General features: G+C 43.1%; 1 protein-coding gene and 1 long non-coding RNA gene across 2 annotated transcripts in view; one reads left to right on the top strand and one right to left on the bottom strand.

Moving 5' to 3' along the window:
* SDK1 (sidekick cell adhesion molecule 1) overlaps positions 1 to 16899 on the top strand; it is a 422287-nt gene that overhangs the window by 383925 nt on the left and 21463 nt on the right. The window contains exons 37-41 of the mRNA XM_062613568.1: positions 5077 to 5192; positions 6592 to 6778; positions 7573 to 7710; positions 10811 to 10972; positions 12152 to 12277. Of these exons, the coding sequence (XP_062469552.1) occupies positions 5077 to 5192; positions 6592 to 6778; positions 7573 to 7710; positions 10811 to 10972; positions 12152 to 12277 (729 nt within the window). The remainder of the gene's footprint in view (positions 1 to 5076; positions 5193 to 6591; positions 6779 to 7572; positions 7711 to 10810; positions 10973 to 12151; positions 12278 to 16899) is intronic.
* LOC134161048 (uncharacterized) lies at positions 1403 to 11068 on the bottom strand. The gene is made up of 3 exons (XR_009963807.1): positions 10726 to 11068; positions 5141 to 5279; positions 1403 to 3595 (listed from the first exon to the last, which is right to left on the bottom strand). It is a non-coding gene; the product is annotated as an uncharacterized LOC134161048 (long non-coding RNA).

Genomic DNA, 16899 nt, shown 5'->3' with positions numbered 1-16899 from the left:
GGGAGACCACATCGCTCCTTTCCTGAGACTCATTTCAGGTCACAGGGGGTAACACAGGGCTGGCAAAGTTAGTAACTGGGTTAATAATTATGTAAGCTAATAACACCAGGTTTTGGTGCCAAACTGTCATGCCTGAATATGAGGGTAGGAGCACTCGAGTCTAATATTAGCAAATGGAGTTGTGTCGAGGGAGTTAAGATCCTTTATATGTGTCTCTGCTTGTCTTACTGCCTCTGAAATATAAAGTAACCCCAGAAAGTGCAGTCTTTGGAAAAAGCACATACTTCCATCACAAAACATATCCTAGCCTAAACCAGCCAGAAAATGGTGGGAAACATTCTAAAGATAGCTTGTGCTGCTTTGTCACAGCGGAAAGCTGCTTCGCAGTAGCCGTTTCTAAAGCACAATTAACTAATTGTTATTGAACTAATCAGCATCGCTCACGCAGCATTCCTTATGGCAGAGGTACTGCTGCACAGGGGAAGTGTGCCTCACTCCCACCTCTCTTTCCCAGCCACTGCAAGAAAATGGCCAATAAACACTGAACATGTTTCTCTCATGCTGCTTTTCCATCGTGGAAGGAGTGACTGCGAACATCTGCAGATGCACCTTTTTGTTCTTTCCTGGGAGGTATCATCTTTGCATTCCTTCTCTAAAGCCCCTTGCGTTTTGCTTTGCCCATTCTGCAGATCAAGTCTTGCTGTTTTATCTTGTGTCCTTCTGTTTGTTATGTTGTGTTTGGCTTTTAAAATCCACTTAACTGTTGCTTGCCTACTCCATAACTTGAGGGCAGTGGCTGCAGCGGGAGAAGAAACAATCTGTTCTCCATGCCACTGGGGACATAAGTTCAATAAGATGAGGATAGGATAGGCTAGACATTTGAAAAACAATAATATGAGGGTTATTTTAAGAGTTATTAAAATAGGGGAATGCTGGCAGAATCTGTGTGGAGGTGGCCGGGGAATCCGGGGAGAGGTCATAGATGGAGCTTACACCAACATCTGAGCAGCAGAGCTGATCCCGGTGTGACACAGGAGGATGGATGTCTGAGCCCTTTCCAAAGGCTTTCCACCTCTGTTTTCCATGACTGTGTGTGCCAGGAGTCAGTGTGTAAACTTCAGAGGTGCTGCGTATGCAAGATTTGTCAGCACATGCTAAACTGAATATTATTGCTGTGTCTTCTCTCTTCTGTTGTTACTAGGTAGATAAGATTACAGCTGGGATGTCAGAACCACCCCTCCATTATAATGTGTAGACATACAGATTAGAAGCTTTTTAGGCCTGGAGCTGTGTCTTTGTTCTGTGTTTATGCAACACATTTCGCAGTGAGATTCTGGCCTCTAGGTGCTAACACCAAAATGCAAATATATTGATTACTGGGGAATAAAAGCAGGCATGTTCACAAAGGCATGCTTTGATAAACTAAGGAGGAAGTGCTTGCTAGACGGAAAAGGATCAGAGGCCTTTACAAAACTGAAACTTGCTTGGGATTGTTGGGAACTGTGGCATCAAGCTGATGCACAGAAAATCTTCAGTCTCTTTTTCACTGCATTTTTCTCCTCATTTTTTTTTCGCCTGCATGTTTATTTAAATGGCATGAGTGTCAGGGAACCTTGTCCCAGTCTTGTCTGTGAATTTCCTGACATAATACTGGCATTACAGAAGCAATTAGAAAATCAGTAGAGGAGAAATCTTTTCCTAGCTGGCAATTGCAGCAGATGTAAGAGCAGCAAGGAGTGCTTCATAAAAACAGTTACCGAGTATACCAAATGAATCACAAGGATTTGTAGCCTACCTGTGCTACAGAGCATCGTGGCAACTGTCACTGAGAAAAGGAATAGTAGTTTTGTATTGATAAAAAGCTCTGGGTGACACAGAGAGCAAATATCCCAAGGAAGCAGTGAGAAAAAGTAAGGTGAACCTTCTGCAATGCACAGAGCTCTGTCACAGGCAGGCCACTGGGGATTTTAAGCACCTTCTCTTTAAAGGTTATAAGCATTTGCAAGCTCAAATTGACTGCAGTGTGAGCAGAGGCTGTTCAGCACGACTGGAAAATGGGGGCAGTGATATGTTTAAATGTGAATTTAGATGTATAACTTTATTTATGGGCTCATTTTGACACTCACTGCATTTCCCAATAGAGTTGTTTTTACTTGATTCTGCCAATCTCATCCCAGTCCATAGTTATTGTTATTTTTTTTCCAAATTACTATACAACCTGCTCAGCCTTTCTCCTTATGGTTTTGGCTGAGAAAGTGTTTCAAGGAGACAGTCTCAAAGGTGAACTGGAATCAGACAAGTATCTGCATGAAATTCCAAGGCAGGATACGTGCACAGAATTAGACTTCATGGATACATACTTTTTGTTTTTCATGGAAGATGAAATGCTTTCCACCTGCCAAGGACTGAGTTTGGACCCTCAGGGGTCTGTGTCACTCCTGCTATAGTTGATAATGTCACTAACAGCTAAAGCCATGTGAGGTTAGCTTTAATCTTGATTTTTATGTATTCATGCTTTCAACAGTCATGAAAAAACTCAGAGCTGAGTAATCTTGAACTGCATTCCTAGAAGGTAATAGGCTTTTGAATTCACCTTTAAAATGCAGTTGCTTTTTATTGGCACAGGCTGTCCATACATACAGTGAATGGTTTGGGGTTTCAAACAGGCAGAGGCCTTAGGGGTGTGTTTTCTTCTTTTTAAAGTATTTCATTTCACCCTTAATGTAATGTGCTGTCTGCACAGAGCCACATCGAGCAGCAGCAGCACTGTTCTGCTGTCCTTCTGTCAGCAAGAAATCTGTGCTTAGAAGAGGAGGTACATATCAGCCTTTGAAAGTTGAGCAGAGGGACAGACACACATGGCACAAAACCAAACAATTTACATCTCATGGCGGATCTGGGGTAGTGAAAAGAAATGTCGTTTTCAACATCAGCCTCTTTTTTCTTTCCTTCCCATCAAATTGTCTGCCGCTGTGCCAGCAAAAGTGCAGCTCCAGCAGTGAGTGTGTCACTGCAGAGTGATCACTGGCAGGTTTTAACCATTGTGTTTCTTAGATGTGCTCCAAAAAGGGGTTGAGGAAACATGGTGTTTTTCTGGCAGCAGGTCGCACACGCTGACTCTTCTAATGGTCACATCTCAGAAGCAGCAACTGTTGCAGGCTGACGCAGGGGATCCAAAGAAAAACACTGTTAAAGATGCTGCTTTAGACCTGGGTATTGAGAGCACTTTGAAGCTGTCAGCTGAGGACAGGCAGTAGTGTCACTACCACGAAAGAAAATACGTTGTTAAAGTGGTCCATTTTCTTCCGCGATTGCACATATTCCTGTTTCCCTGAGCATGTCATCATCTGCAAATCTCCACGACGCATTTTCAGGCTTGTACTGTGTGACCAGCTTGGCCTCACACTCTGTTGTATGCTGTGGAAGTCTCAAAATCTTGAGCTTTTTGGTCTTTGACAGCAGTACTGTTGCCCTGAACTTCCTGCGCTCCACCATGAAGCCCAGAAGACAGAGCCACAATTAAACGAGTGCACCCCTCTGAACAAGCTGTATTTTACTGGTGGTCACTGTCACCTTGTGCACTCACTATGTGCAGCTGAAAAAGAAACAACAAAAAATATTATAAACAAACAGTTTTAACTGAGCCCCGCAATAAAGGCTATTTTCAATTTTGCTGTTCACGTTTTAATTGTACAGCAATAATTTTGCAATTGAGTTGCCGATGGCAAACATGCAAAAGACATTAACTTTATTTATGTTTGGGATTATTAATGTGGCTGTTAAAATTCCTCCAGTTAGTTTTGATTGAATTGTTTTTTGTGCAATTCTGTCGTTTAATGGAGCGGTAAATAAGAATTTCTGATAATGAGCCCAAGCATCTGTCACAACAACCTGGCGCTGGTTATTAACATTTCCATTAACGGCAGGGTGGGCAGTGATAATATGGAAACCACACAGTTAGAACAAAATAAATAGTTGGTGTCAGGCTGAGTGGGTGTTAATTACTATTTTATTTTATAACTCGGGGGGAGGGAGTATTGGTAGAAAAGTGTGACTTATGAAGGTCATTCTCTCTAAAGAAAGAAGTCTCCAGAGGAACGGGTATGGGGAGCTAACTCGAGCGGTGAATGTTTTAACACTTCTATTTATGGCCCATAAAGGGGCAGAGAAAAGAAGAGCTCTCTCAGGTGCTCAGGGTGAAGGCTGTGGCACTGTGAACATACAGAAGTGTACCCTTCGCCCTGCCTTTCTTTCCCTACTTCGGGAATTTGAACAGGACATGCTTCAGCACCTTTTCTGTAAACAGAACATGTGCTGTTTTGTTGAGACCTGCCCGAGGCAGAGACAGCAGGTCGGGAGAACAGACTGTCCTTGCTAGCCGCTGGGGAAGAAAATCCACCTGCACCAAGCTGCATCCTGACAAAGGGAAGGATGGTGTGACCCAGGTGCACTCTAAGATTAGTTTTCTGGCATAGCACAATGCAAGGAAGAAATATCATCAGGAGCCAAAGAGGACCAGTGTGTGTATGTGAAGGTATAATCGAAAAAGAGCTAGCGAGTAACAACTAAAAGTCGTTTTGTCATTACATAAAATATTAATTGAATTGCTTAGCATCTGACTGGTTTGGGAGGTAATTTTGGACAGTATTTTGGCCCTAAGTCTTGGACCCTTGCAAAGAGGCTGTTATAAAGACTTGCTGTTGAGAGGGTGGCCAAGCTAATGGTGGCGGGGAGCTGCCTTGCTCCCAGTCGCTCCCAGCATCACTGCCCAAGGCAAACCCAGAATGATAGAATGAAGACGAAATTCTCATTTCTTTTTCAAAGCTGCTGGCAGGATCAAGTTAGTTCAATGTCTAACCCAGCCTGTGTGGGAGCAACCACCTCTGGAGGCTTGGCTGCTCCTCAGTCCACGTGTGCTGAGACTTCCCTGTGATAGATTCCTCCAGGGCTGACTCTCTTAGCTGACTTGTGGCATAAACAGAGCCCATCCTGAATCCTGCAAACGGGAAATTGCATCCTGAATATGAACTAGTTTTGCTTGTCACTGCTAATTCTTTTGTCCTCCTTTCTCTCTAGCACCAGCACTGGCCCCGCAGAACATCCAAATAAACTCCCTTTCTGCAAGCCAGTTGGAGCTCACCTGGGACCCACCTCCGGCTGACAGCCAGAATGGGAACATCCAAGGCTACAAGGCAATCTCCCATTTCTCCTGGTTTCATTTATCTTGCTTGACGTTGCTATTACTTGTAGTTCGTAGAGCTATCTCACAGTTGCCCTCACTGCATAAGGCAAATTAAAACAGCATTCAGATTGCAGTACAGAAATGGCACTGAGTCCCAAAACAAAAAGAAAGAGAATGAGGGGGAGAGAAAAGAAGTATGTTGCTTTTTGTGGAGAAGGAGAGCATGGGGAAACAGGGTATGCAGATAAGGAGGCAGCTTTACTTATGCAGGCAACATATCTGCTCCAAAAAGCAACAGACATGAGAGCTAGGGGCAAGAAATGTATTGAAGAAAATTAACTGTTACAAGCCATTAGGAAAAGCAGAACTTTCTCTAAGCTAGAAGCCCGAGCCAGGTCAGATTTCGGAAGAATGATTTCATTTCCTTAACTTTAATAAAATTAAATCATAGTATTAATTGCATTTGGTTCATAGGAGATGAGCATGTTTCAGAGGCATGTTGTTCAGCTTCTCCAGCATGAGAATGGACCCTCAGAGAGTGGAAATGGGCAAGTCTACAAACACTTGAGCTTGGCTTTGGTTCATTGTCTGGCTCTGCCTCTCTCCATGAATTTAGGTCCATAAGCAAAGAAAAACCAAGCCAGTGTGAATAATCTGGCATCCCTTCTTGGCAGTAGCAAGCATCCTTATATATCAATTCATGTTCTTTTCCTTTTGTACATATAGAGAGCTCTAACAGCCTGGCTTGTAGAGCCAAGGAGGAGTCTTGCCTTGGCTCATTCTCGCAACTTTCTGGCTTGCTTTGGCCTGTTGTAATGCTCTCGCTGCCAGGCCTGTCCAATAAGTAGGGCTGGCACCATTTTTCCTCTTGGAAACAATTTCTCCAAAGCCTAATTTTATGGCATCAGGATAAAAATTACGTAAGTGAAGAATGGGAAAAAGTACCTCAAGAAACTTTAAGGAAAATCTTTATTACCCTTGTCAAGAAGACATTTGCTTGGCTGTCCGTGACCACAAATGGTGAAACCATTGTGTGCATACAAAGGTGAATTATGGACCATCATAGCAGGATGCCAGTGCTGACAAGCAGATAGCTTTTCAGGGAGAATTTAAAAACTGCCCTCTCATGCTGAGCTCTGGCAGCTCATATCTGCTGTCTTTAGGGCACATTCTTCAGCCTGTGCTCTATATTTGAGTGATGTACTCAGCTATGTGGTCACTGGACCACTTTGATGCTAGGAATTTGCCAAAGGAAGAGAAAAGACTGGGAAGATGGTGAAAAGTGTTAGGATCCCATTTAGTGTAGGAGTCCAGAGCAAGACTGTGCCATCTTCCTCATCTTTTATAGCTGCAGTGCCCAGATATTTTCTACATGTAGGATATACTGAAACATCTCTGTGTTCCAACAGATTTATTACTGGGAGAGCGACACCCAGAATGACACAGAGAAAGTGAAGGTCCTTTTCCTTCCGGAGACAACTGTCCGGCTCAAGAACCTGACCAGCCACACGCGGTACATGGTCTGCATCTCCGCGTTCAACGCAGCCGGGGATGGCCCCAGAAGCAGCCCCTCACAGGGCAGGACACACCAGGCGGGTATGGGATCATTGTTTTGTCTCAAAGCACAGCCTTGGTGGTGACCAGCATGTAACTGGGCAATGGCTGAGGACATGGGTGGATGCAGGAGGGCACTGGTGTTCAGATTTAGCTTTCAGATGCGTCATTGCTCTGCAGTGGTCATGGAGGGTTAAAAAGGATCAAATATGTGGACCATGGGGGAAAGGGAGTGATGCAGAGGAAATAAATGGACCTCCAGAAGGACCAGTCTCTTCACAAGCTGGTCCAGAAAGCATCTATGGGTCTGTTTCTGGCCTCTGCCATCACACCTGAAAATATAAAGGAACTCATCTCCAGTGCCTGGAAATTGCCCAGGCAGTCCTGTGAGAGAATTGTTGTGCATTTTGTCATTCCTCCTTTTTTAAAGCTGGCTCAGCAGCCACCTAGTTGAACTGGGTTCTGTGCTGGATGTGATGGTTCTGTGTTGGTTCCGTGGTGGGAGTGTTCTAGCAGAGGATGAAGGTAGTGCCCTTGTTGGTGGCAGTGGGGGTGTACACTTGGATTGTATGCTCACACAGCACCCTTCTGAGGATCATTCCCTTCTGTGTCCTATCTTCTTGCTTGCTTTTGAGATTCAGCTTTGCAGCTGACTGCTGGGTGTTTTTAGGACACCTGGCTTTCTAATTGATTACCAGACATTGGAATACAATTGAAAAATCCCATTTTTAACTTGTTTCCTTTAGATTTAGGCTGGGCAAATAAACCAATGTTTTATTATATATATCAGATTAACTATTTCTACTGGAGTTCATTTCTGTTTGTCATCCTTTCAGCACCCAGTGCTCCCAGCTTCTTGACGTTCTCGGAGATCACTTGCACGACACTCAATGTGTCCTGGGGCGAGCCGACAGCAGCAAATGGAGTCCTGCAGGGTTATCGAGTAGTCTATGAGCCCTTGGCTCCCATCCAGGGTAAGACAGACCTCTGATCATACATATTCATGGGGAAATGACAGAAAAGTACTGTAGTAGCTTTTATCTCTGCCCAATTTCCTACTTACTCTCTGTCATTTTCCAAGGGAAGCCAGGTGGCAGAGGGCAAGTAAAACAATTCCACTTTGACCAAAACTGTTCAGCAAACTGTAATATTGTGGATTATAGGTATTTTTCTGCCCCCTCTCATTTTCTTGCACAAACTATATTCTATGTGATTTGAAAAGTCATTTTACAGCCATCGTTACCTGGTGTGGGCAAAGGAGAAACTCAGCCTGAGAGTGCCTGATTGTCTCCCTGTGTTGCACTTTGAAATTGCTGACTAGGCTCCATCCCAGAATAATCAGTCAGACACATTTGCCTTGCTTATCACATCATGTGTCACTTCTGTTATCACAAAGATTGCCGGGGCATCAAATGTGCTAGTCATCACTGGTACCTCTGCTGCTTTTGACAGGGTAGAATAATTGTGTGAGAGATTTAGTTGTGTCTATTTACATGGAGTTTTCAAGCAGCATTTTTACCCCAGCACTAGATTTAAGCTAGACCACAACAATGTTGTGCCCACAAATGTTTCATTAATTTGCCAGAAAAACAACAGAGAAAGATTTGGCAATTTCTCTGAAAACAAATGTAAATTCATTCCGAAGGAGAATTAGAAAAGATTGCAAAAGTTTGTGGATGGTCTTATTAATATTTGTATATTCCTGGTAGATTGCCAGTAGTTCAATAGGATGTCTGACTTTGGCAGTGTGGCAGCAGGCAGAGTGATTTCAGCCATTGCCAAGCCATTTTAAAATCTTTTCCAAAGAAATAAGGATATCAATCACTTGTATTTGCTTCTTCTGTAAGGAATAAAGATCTATATTGTCTAAATATCCATGTCTCATGCACTGAGAAAGTTATATTCAGGAATGAAAATACAAGAATAAAAGCACTTTCAGCCTTTATGGCTGGCAGGTCTGAGCACAAAGAACTAATGCAGAAAGCTTTTCTAATTCTGAGCAAGAAATGTATACAGAGTATACAGGAGGTTCAGGATGTTTGGGCATTTCCTGCCTTTTATTCATTTCTACACAATGTTTAAAAATACATTTTCTCCCCTGAAAATGTGGAAGTGTCAGATCATGTTTTCTCTGTATGTATTTGACTTAACATCCTCAGAACCTTTGTTTTCTTTTCTTCTTTCCCCCACTTCTGCCTATACTATCTCCATCTCTAGTTTGTCTTTCCTTCCCCTGTAGAAATTTCTGATGTAAGCAAGGATATTATGGAGGGCTTTGCCTCAGATTCTGAATTTTTGCCTAAATTTATTTCCCAGTTTCTATCCATTTGCTTTTGTGCCAACATTTTTCTTTCAGCAAAGATATTTATTCTCTGACCATGGTAAGAAATCCCTCCCTTGATGCCATCATTTTCCTCCTGTAGCAAAGCCATACTCCTTTATTTAGAGAACAAGGTAGAGCCAAGCTCATTTGAAGATAGAGCATGTAGTGGTGCTGACTGTAGGTAGATCATGCAGACCCCATGATCCCAGAGGGTCCTTGCAGCCCCAAGTCTTACATTCCTCTGTGCCAACACTACAGTGCAGTAACATGGATGGACCAGACCCCCCTGGAGCTTTTTTTCTGCATCTTTTGACTTCACACCCATTCATTATATTCAGCTGAGTGTCCTCACTGTGACATCTCCTGTCCTCCCGTTCAGAAGCCACTGCTTAAAAGCTGCTCATTTTGCACAACTTTCTAAGAGGGATCTGTTCTTTAGCACAGCCTTCTCCCTGGTTGACCTTTTATTGTTTAAGCTTTACAGCTTTATGTTTTACACAATAATAGACAACAAAATTGCCCTGGAGCCTTTTTTAACAGTTCCTTTTTTGGGGAGAACATAACTTCAAAATGACAAATGCTTCCTGATTTGTCTTAGAGAAACGAAATCGTACACCTAGGGAAGGAGGGAGCACTTTTACTGCTTCCTTGTTATCCAAGGAAAGATTCCCTGAGTTATAAATGGTATCTGGGAGAAAACTTTGAGCAGAAATTGCTTGGACATTATTCTTTATTTAACCAATAAAACTGAACTTATTGTTTCAATTTGCATAAAACAGGCATCTGGATTGAGAAATACCTTCCTTGTGCATTTTTCTGGAAAGATAAACTAGCAAGCAGACTTCTTTGTCTGTCAGTGCGAAAAAAGTTCTCCCTTTCCCATCATCTTGGTTTGCAATGTGTTCTGTACATCTGCAGAACTAGAAAAAGTGCCAAAAGGACTCTGTGAAATCAAACTTTCTGTTCTGTTCATTTGATTTTATAAATCAAATTCTTTCCATTGACTGACTTTTAGAAAATCTCAGTGTTTTCAAAGCACTCATTTCCACTCTGCCCTTTATGTAGCATTCAGAACCTAAGTGTGAAACTAGCTATGAACTTTGATAAAGGAAACAGCACTGATTTTAGTTCATCCCTGTAAGGAAACTTCTTGGAGAGTGAGAAGAGGGAAACACCCTGAAGTCAGGACTTCAGGCTTGTCCAAGCTAATAGTGCTTTGATTGCATCCTCTATTGCAGTAGCATTCACACCCACAAGTTACCTGTGAGATACACATCTTTCATTTTGCATTCAGTTGGCAATGGTGGAAATGACAGGATGAGTTGGATGGAAAAAAAAAAACTGGCCCTTGTTTCCTCCTTCAGGCAATGTCGCAGGTTACTTGGCAAAGAAACAGTGGAGAACTGCTTGCTTAGGAAGCTATCTACGACATGCAGTCCTCTTCATTTACCTCCTCCTTTCTTCCCAGAGTAATTAGTGAAGTTGCATGTAGTCTCTTGGTAATTTCCCAGTTGTGTTGTAAGGTTTTTTTCTTGTCAGTACCCACTTATCAAGCTTAAACTCTAATTATACTTATCAGTGCTGAAAATTGGCTATTATCACTACTTAAACTCCTGCTAATTGTAAGAAATACTTTCTTAGCGAACTGTTAGATAATTTTACTTACCATCTAGATGTAATAAACTCCACTTGATTTCATTTTTTTGCCTTGCAACCTTCTCTTATGTTTTTTATCTGTGTGACTGTTCCAGGAGTAAGTAAGGTGGTGACTGTGGACATAAAAGGGAACTGGCAACGCTGGTTGAAGGTCCGAGATCTCACCAAAGGTATGACCTATTTATTCAAAGTGCAAGCCCGAACCATCGCCTATGGACCTGAGCTGCAAGCCAACATTACAGCTGGGCCAGCAGAAGGTAAGTGGAACAATAAAAGCATCAGTTATACAAAGATGGTCCAACAGTGGGGAATAGTGCAATCAGGGTTTCACATAAATTTCCAAGCCAAGGAGAAGTTGAGTCACAGGAGCTCAGGACATGATTCAGTGGGTTTTGCAACTGCCCATAAAAAACATGCTTCCCTTTTTCCTGAAATCAAGAAGTCTTATGTGAATAAACAAAACAGTGTGAATAAATCATAATGCAAATGGGCTAGCCAGGGATTTCTAAGCTGCAGCCTGACAGCACAGTGCATAATTCTGACTGTACTGCTCTGTGGTGGAGTCAAACTGGAATAACTGAAACCAGCAGAGGTTCCTGGATACAAAGCCAAAAAGAATTTACAATTATTCTTTCCTGACTCTGGCTTATGCAGATAGAGAAGTCTGCAAATTTCCTGAGATGTCAAGAGAACAGCAACATTCCCCTCTTGGCTCAATGTCTGTATGAAAGAGTTGGCTTTCTTATTTGGTCGGTGATTTTGATAAGCAGATAATCTAACAAGGTAGATGCCCTCCAGTGATACCAGCCTGTCCAGTAAATCACAAAGCATCAGTGCAATGGTCACAGTTCTGATTTTCCAGCTCAGGGAAGCATTTGCTTCCTCCATGAGAGCCACATGTGGCAGTTCCACCTTTCTGGGTGCAAGCAAGATTCCGTTTTATCACAGTACCCTCCATAGCCATGATCTAGGACAGCAGCACTGTGGATCCACAGTTGAACTCTCATGCCCCACCACAGATAGTATAAAGTGGGAATCCTCTTCAATGTGGCCATGGCATCTTCCCAAGTGAATAGGCAGGCAGCTGTCCTCACAAACCTCTCCCTGAAACTTGGAGGCTGGGTTCACCTCTAAAGGCAGAAATATCAGTGGCAGTGTGCAACCCCTGCTGATATGCTAATGGTCAAAATGAGAGTGTTTTCTTCTATTCTTAACACAGGTACCTGTAAAACCCAGCCATTGATCTATGGATACTAGATACTGGTACTAGAACTAGTGGAAAAAATTAGGTCAATACCCACTGAGCTGGTTCAAGGTGCCTATATGTTGATCAATACTGCTAGCCAATTTTTTTCACCTGTATCAATGGAAGAAATTAATACTGCAATCTGTCTCTGATGCCACCACCATTTGCTGTTCTTTTTTTCATCCTTCAGGGTCTCCTGGCTCCCCTCAGGAAATTCTGGTGACAAAATCTGCTTCTGGGCTGACACTACAATGGACTGAGGGAGACTCAGGAGAAAAACCTACAACTGGCTACATTATAGAGGCAAGACCCTCAGGTAAGGCATGGGAAACACAGACAGCTTGGTGCCATGAGTTCCCTTCCTTCAGTCAACACTAAAAGCATCCCGCAGTGGAGAGATTGTTTATCATCCCAGTAAGGCAGTGGGATTTTGTGAGAGAATTTTGTGAGCCAATATTAAACCATTGCTGGTTTATTATGTAGTTTATCAGATTTTTCATCTGCTTAGGAGTAGTCACAGAAAATTACCCTGAATAGTCTGGCTTTCGCTGTGCTACATCACTGGTAAATTATCCAGCTGATGAGCTAATATAGTTAATAATTAAAACCTACTTAAATGCTTACAGCATCTTTCATGTACAAGGACTAATAAGTACTTGCAAGCTGTATTTTGAGGACCAAAGGTAAAAGTCTGTCCTCTTCTGCAGCAGAACACAACAGCTAATTGCTGTTTTACTGTTAAGACTAGGGCCAGGACTTCAGCATCACATACACATTGGTTTCCCCATTTGTTCTGCAGGGAGGGCATTAGCAGGGGAAAAGGAATCCCCTCATCACCACAGTTTTTCTTAGCGCTTTCCCAGAGCAACTTTGCTTCTGGGATATGATTTTACTGAAGCTGCTCTCTTGCTTTTTCCAGAATATTTCTCCGGTTGGACAAAGTCCTTTTAAAAGCAAGGATATACTCCAGCCTCTTTCAGCTTGGTACCTGTTGCAAATTGAATAAGTGCACACTTTCTGGTAACCAAGTCATTAAGGAAGCTGGTGAATGCCCCAGTGTAATATCACTCGCTAATTTCCATTCTACTCTGACAGTGGATGTTGGTAACCATTCGCCAAGTGCAGTTTTCCAGCTGATGATGCATCTACCAGATACTTGTTTCACATAGGCTGTGTTTGAATGTCATGGTGTCAAAAGCTTTGCTGAAGTCAGGATAGATGATGTCTGCTCTTTCTCCTCTATTGACGAGGTCTGCTACCCTGTCACAGAGGGAAATTAGACATGATTTATACTTGACATATCCATGTTGGCTGCTTGTTCTTTCCTCTTTTACTTCTAGGTGCTTGCCCATTGCTTGATTATGTATTGGTTAAGTGAGTGCTTATCTATTTGACTATATAAAAAAATCCTGTTTCTTGTCTGTGTCTCGAATGTAAAGTTGCATTTAAAACCAGTGGTTTTAATTATACTCAAACATATCAGTAACAAAATTATGGCCTGCCTTTCTGTGGTCATCACTGAAAATGCAGCTTCCCATACCTGCGTCTGATAGAATTTGCTCTGTAGTGAGGCTCTGCCATGACCCTAAAATTTCTTCCTTATTTCTGTCATTTAACTTGAGAATTGTTTTCAAAACAATGTCAAGGAAAATGGGCACCTTCTCAAAGCACTGGAGTTTCCCAAAGCACTCAAGATTACTTTTCTATTTAATTAGAGGCATGACACTGCTGTGCTTCTATTTCTTTTACATTGCTTATTGATTTCTGCCCTTATTTCTTCATAGGTGGAATATACTGTCTTATTTGAACAGCATTGTTTCGATAGCAAGTTAAACCAAAGCTGTACACTGAAGCTCACTCACTGGCTTGATTTCCCCAAGCAGGGCTTTCTGAGTACAAGTATTTTAGAGGGAAACCTGCAGCCCATGTACGCATTATCTGCAAGGTGGAAATTCAGCTCATATGGCTGGTGACATTGCAGTGGTGACACTGATGTTCCTGGGCTTGTCTCGCCATTCGATGTGAACAAACATTTCACAGTTCATGGCTAAGGATGTAGGATTTGTGGCCCACTCTTTTTGAGTAGGAAGAAAATAGTCCCTCCAAGGCAGGTCTGAGCTGCATTAACCCTGGGTCACTTCTACTGGCCCCACTCCACTGATCCTGGGAACATACAGAGGAGGTCTTATTCTCCTGTTCTTGCAGCCTGACTGTTGAGGCATTTAATTCCTCTCCAGATTATTTTAATCCTATTCATGCTGCTGTAGGAAATGAACTAGGCATTTGTATGCTGGATTCTTATCCTTCGTTCTGGTTGCAGCTGTAGGAAGCGTGAAATGTGATCCAGGAGAGGAGACAGCCTAATTGGAACATTTACTTACTTCACCCAAGCATCAGCTTCCTTTCTGTGCTGCTTTTTCTTCCTCATCTCTGCATGGAGAAGTTTGAAATCTGAATTGTGAGCTTAACAAAAGCAGGGAACTAATTTCTCCTGTCAGGGCTGGTCATTGAGAGCAGCTTCTTTTTTAATATCATTCTAAGAATTTGCTTCTGCACATTGATTTGTATGGGTAGTAGAACATGGATTGGAGCAACTTTTGTTTTCAAGGAGTCGTTGTCCAAGAGAAAAGCAGTTGACTTGTGCCCTTCACATAAAATCAAGGAAGGAAAACTTATTTGTCTTTTTAAGATCAAAAAAAAGGACATTGGACAGATGAAAAGCTTTAGCTTGTTGCCAATATTTAAATGCAATACCACTACCTTAGCATTTCACATCTCAAGTGTCATCTATTATAGGCCTCATTACCCCAAACACTAAATGCTGTATCATCTCATTTTCCCTGCTCTAGCTCCCTGCCAAGACTCTTCCATCAGAGTAGGAGGGTGGCTTTCTGTCAGAAATAGCAAGCCCTACCCCCTTTTGTCCCTTCCCTTTGAATTTTTCGGAGCCCTGCTGTGTCTCCCTGGGCTCCAGCTGCCCTGCTGGGTTTAGCAATGGAGTTAGCAGGCAGCTGAGATTGCTCATTTGATCTCCCCATTTCTCTCCCAGATTTATGGAAGGTGACCATGCTGACTGCCTCCTCTGCATTTTGAGTATACTCAGACATGGGGATGGAGCAGGCAAACCAGTTTTTTTTCCAGAGTGATCTGGGCTAGAGAAAGACATTATGGAAACAGAAGAGTTTTTCTTTTCCTTCAACTTCTCTGTCCCTGGAGAAATGGATTCCAGTTTAGCTCCTTGTGCATTACAAGAAATGCAATTAAGCAGCCTCTGTCACTGCCATTGTAAGCACTCCCTAGACATCAGCTAGGCTGGCTGAGGAATGGGTGTTACATCGTGCCCTCAGTTTTTACCTACAGAGGAAAAGACAGAAATGGCACATTGATGTTAAGGTTCCCAGTGCTGCTGGAAGGAGTTGAGAAACTGGTTTCATCCCTCTTTTCCCAGCCCCATGCCCCATCCAAGGCTCCTCTCTCTGTACTGTGCTTCAGTGGTGGACATATGGCCTGTCAGGTACCAAGCATCTCATGTGGACTTGCCTTCCCAGTTATCCCCTATCTACAAAGGAGGTATTTGCTGTATAACACCCTAGGGATCCACACTGCCAGGAGTGCATTTGGACACTTAACTGCCAGCAGGAAACCTTTGTGTGTGTATTGGCCTGCAGTCATCCTCAGCTTCAGGACAGCCAGGGAGGTGTTCAGTCAATCTGCTTCATGGCTTGTGTTGCCTTGGGAAAAGCCTCTGACCCAGGACAAGCTGAGGTTTCTTCTTCTGCTTCCTCTCCCATCATGCATTTTGGACTTCCTTTGTTTGCTTTTCCCAAGCAGGGGATAACTTAAGCCCAGTGGAAGAGAATTGCATCTTAACATGTTTGCAATATCAGTATTTCTAGCACCCTGGCTGGCTGGCGTGAACAGGCCAGTAAACCTGAGATCAGCCACAGATCATGAGCTTAGGATACAGGCAAGTCAGGACAGTGTTTTCTTCTGCTCTCCAAGAAGATAAGTTCCATGAAGGCGGCAGGCATTTTGGGGAAGAAGAGCCCATCTACTCAGAGAGGGGATAGTCCTTCCCATAAATGCTGGTTTTCATTTCTCATACCCTGAGGGCAGATCTCACTTTAGTTTTCTTTCTGGTATCTTGAGTAATATTTTCCTGTTTTCTTCCTTTTCTGTTTATTTTTAAACAAATGAGGGAGTGCAGTGTCAAACATGGACGCAAACCAGCAGAAGTCAGTAAATTCAAAGTGAAGGGTGCAGCTGCATTGCCGGCATCTGCCATGGGGCCTTTTTCACTTCCACTCCCAAACGACATGCCAAGGCTGACAGTTTGTCAGCATTCACTTCCCATTCTCATCCTTTCACTAGTTTACATGATAATCCAACCCTTTGCCTCTGACAAATCCATCCACATTTTAATTGGATGCAGGAGGAACACTACTCACATTTAGCCAGTCCTTAATTCTCAGAAGCTTCTCCCCTCATAAACCTCCTAATGTGTAATTAGGAGAAAGTTTTGCAGCTCAGCTCTCCTTTTACTCCAAGACGGGAAGGCTGGTGTTTAAGACCCAAATAACTGACAGCTTTCCATCTCCCCAGCTGCCGCACAGCAGTTATTTGTTAGTGGCCTGAGTTAGCAGAGCTGGGAGCCTTCATTACTGACTGACAGTTTTATTCGGCGTGGAGACCCCGATTAATTGCCTGTGAAACCAGGTTGGCCAGTGGGTGCTGTGTGTGGCTGCAGCTGGAACAGGCTGCTCAGAGAAGCTGTGGCTGCCCCATCCCTGGCAGTGTTCAAGGCCAGGTTGGACGGGGCTTTGAGCAGCTTGATCTAGTGGAAGGTGTCCCTGCCCATGGCAGGGATTTGGAACTGAATGAGCTTTATGGTCCCTTTCAACCCAAACCGTTCTATGATGATTCCTCGCTGACACAGGA

The sequence above is a fragment of the Pezoporus occidentalis genome, unplaced genomic scaffold (genome assembly GCF_034315485.1).
Source record: "Pezoporus occidentalis ecotype Australia unplaced genomic scaffold, CSIRO_AGI_Poc_V1 ctg169, whole genome shotgun sequence".
In the NCBI taxonomy this organism is placed as follows: Eukaryota; Metazoa; Chordata; class Aves; order Psittaciformes; family Psittacidae; genus Pezoporus; species Pezoporus occidentalis.
Note: the sequence above shows the minus strand (reverse complement) of the source record. Positions and strands in the feature narration are given on the sequence as shown.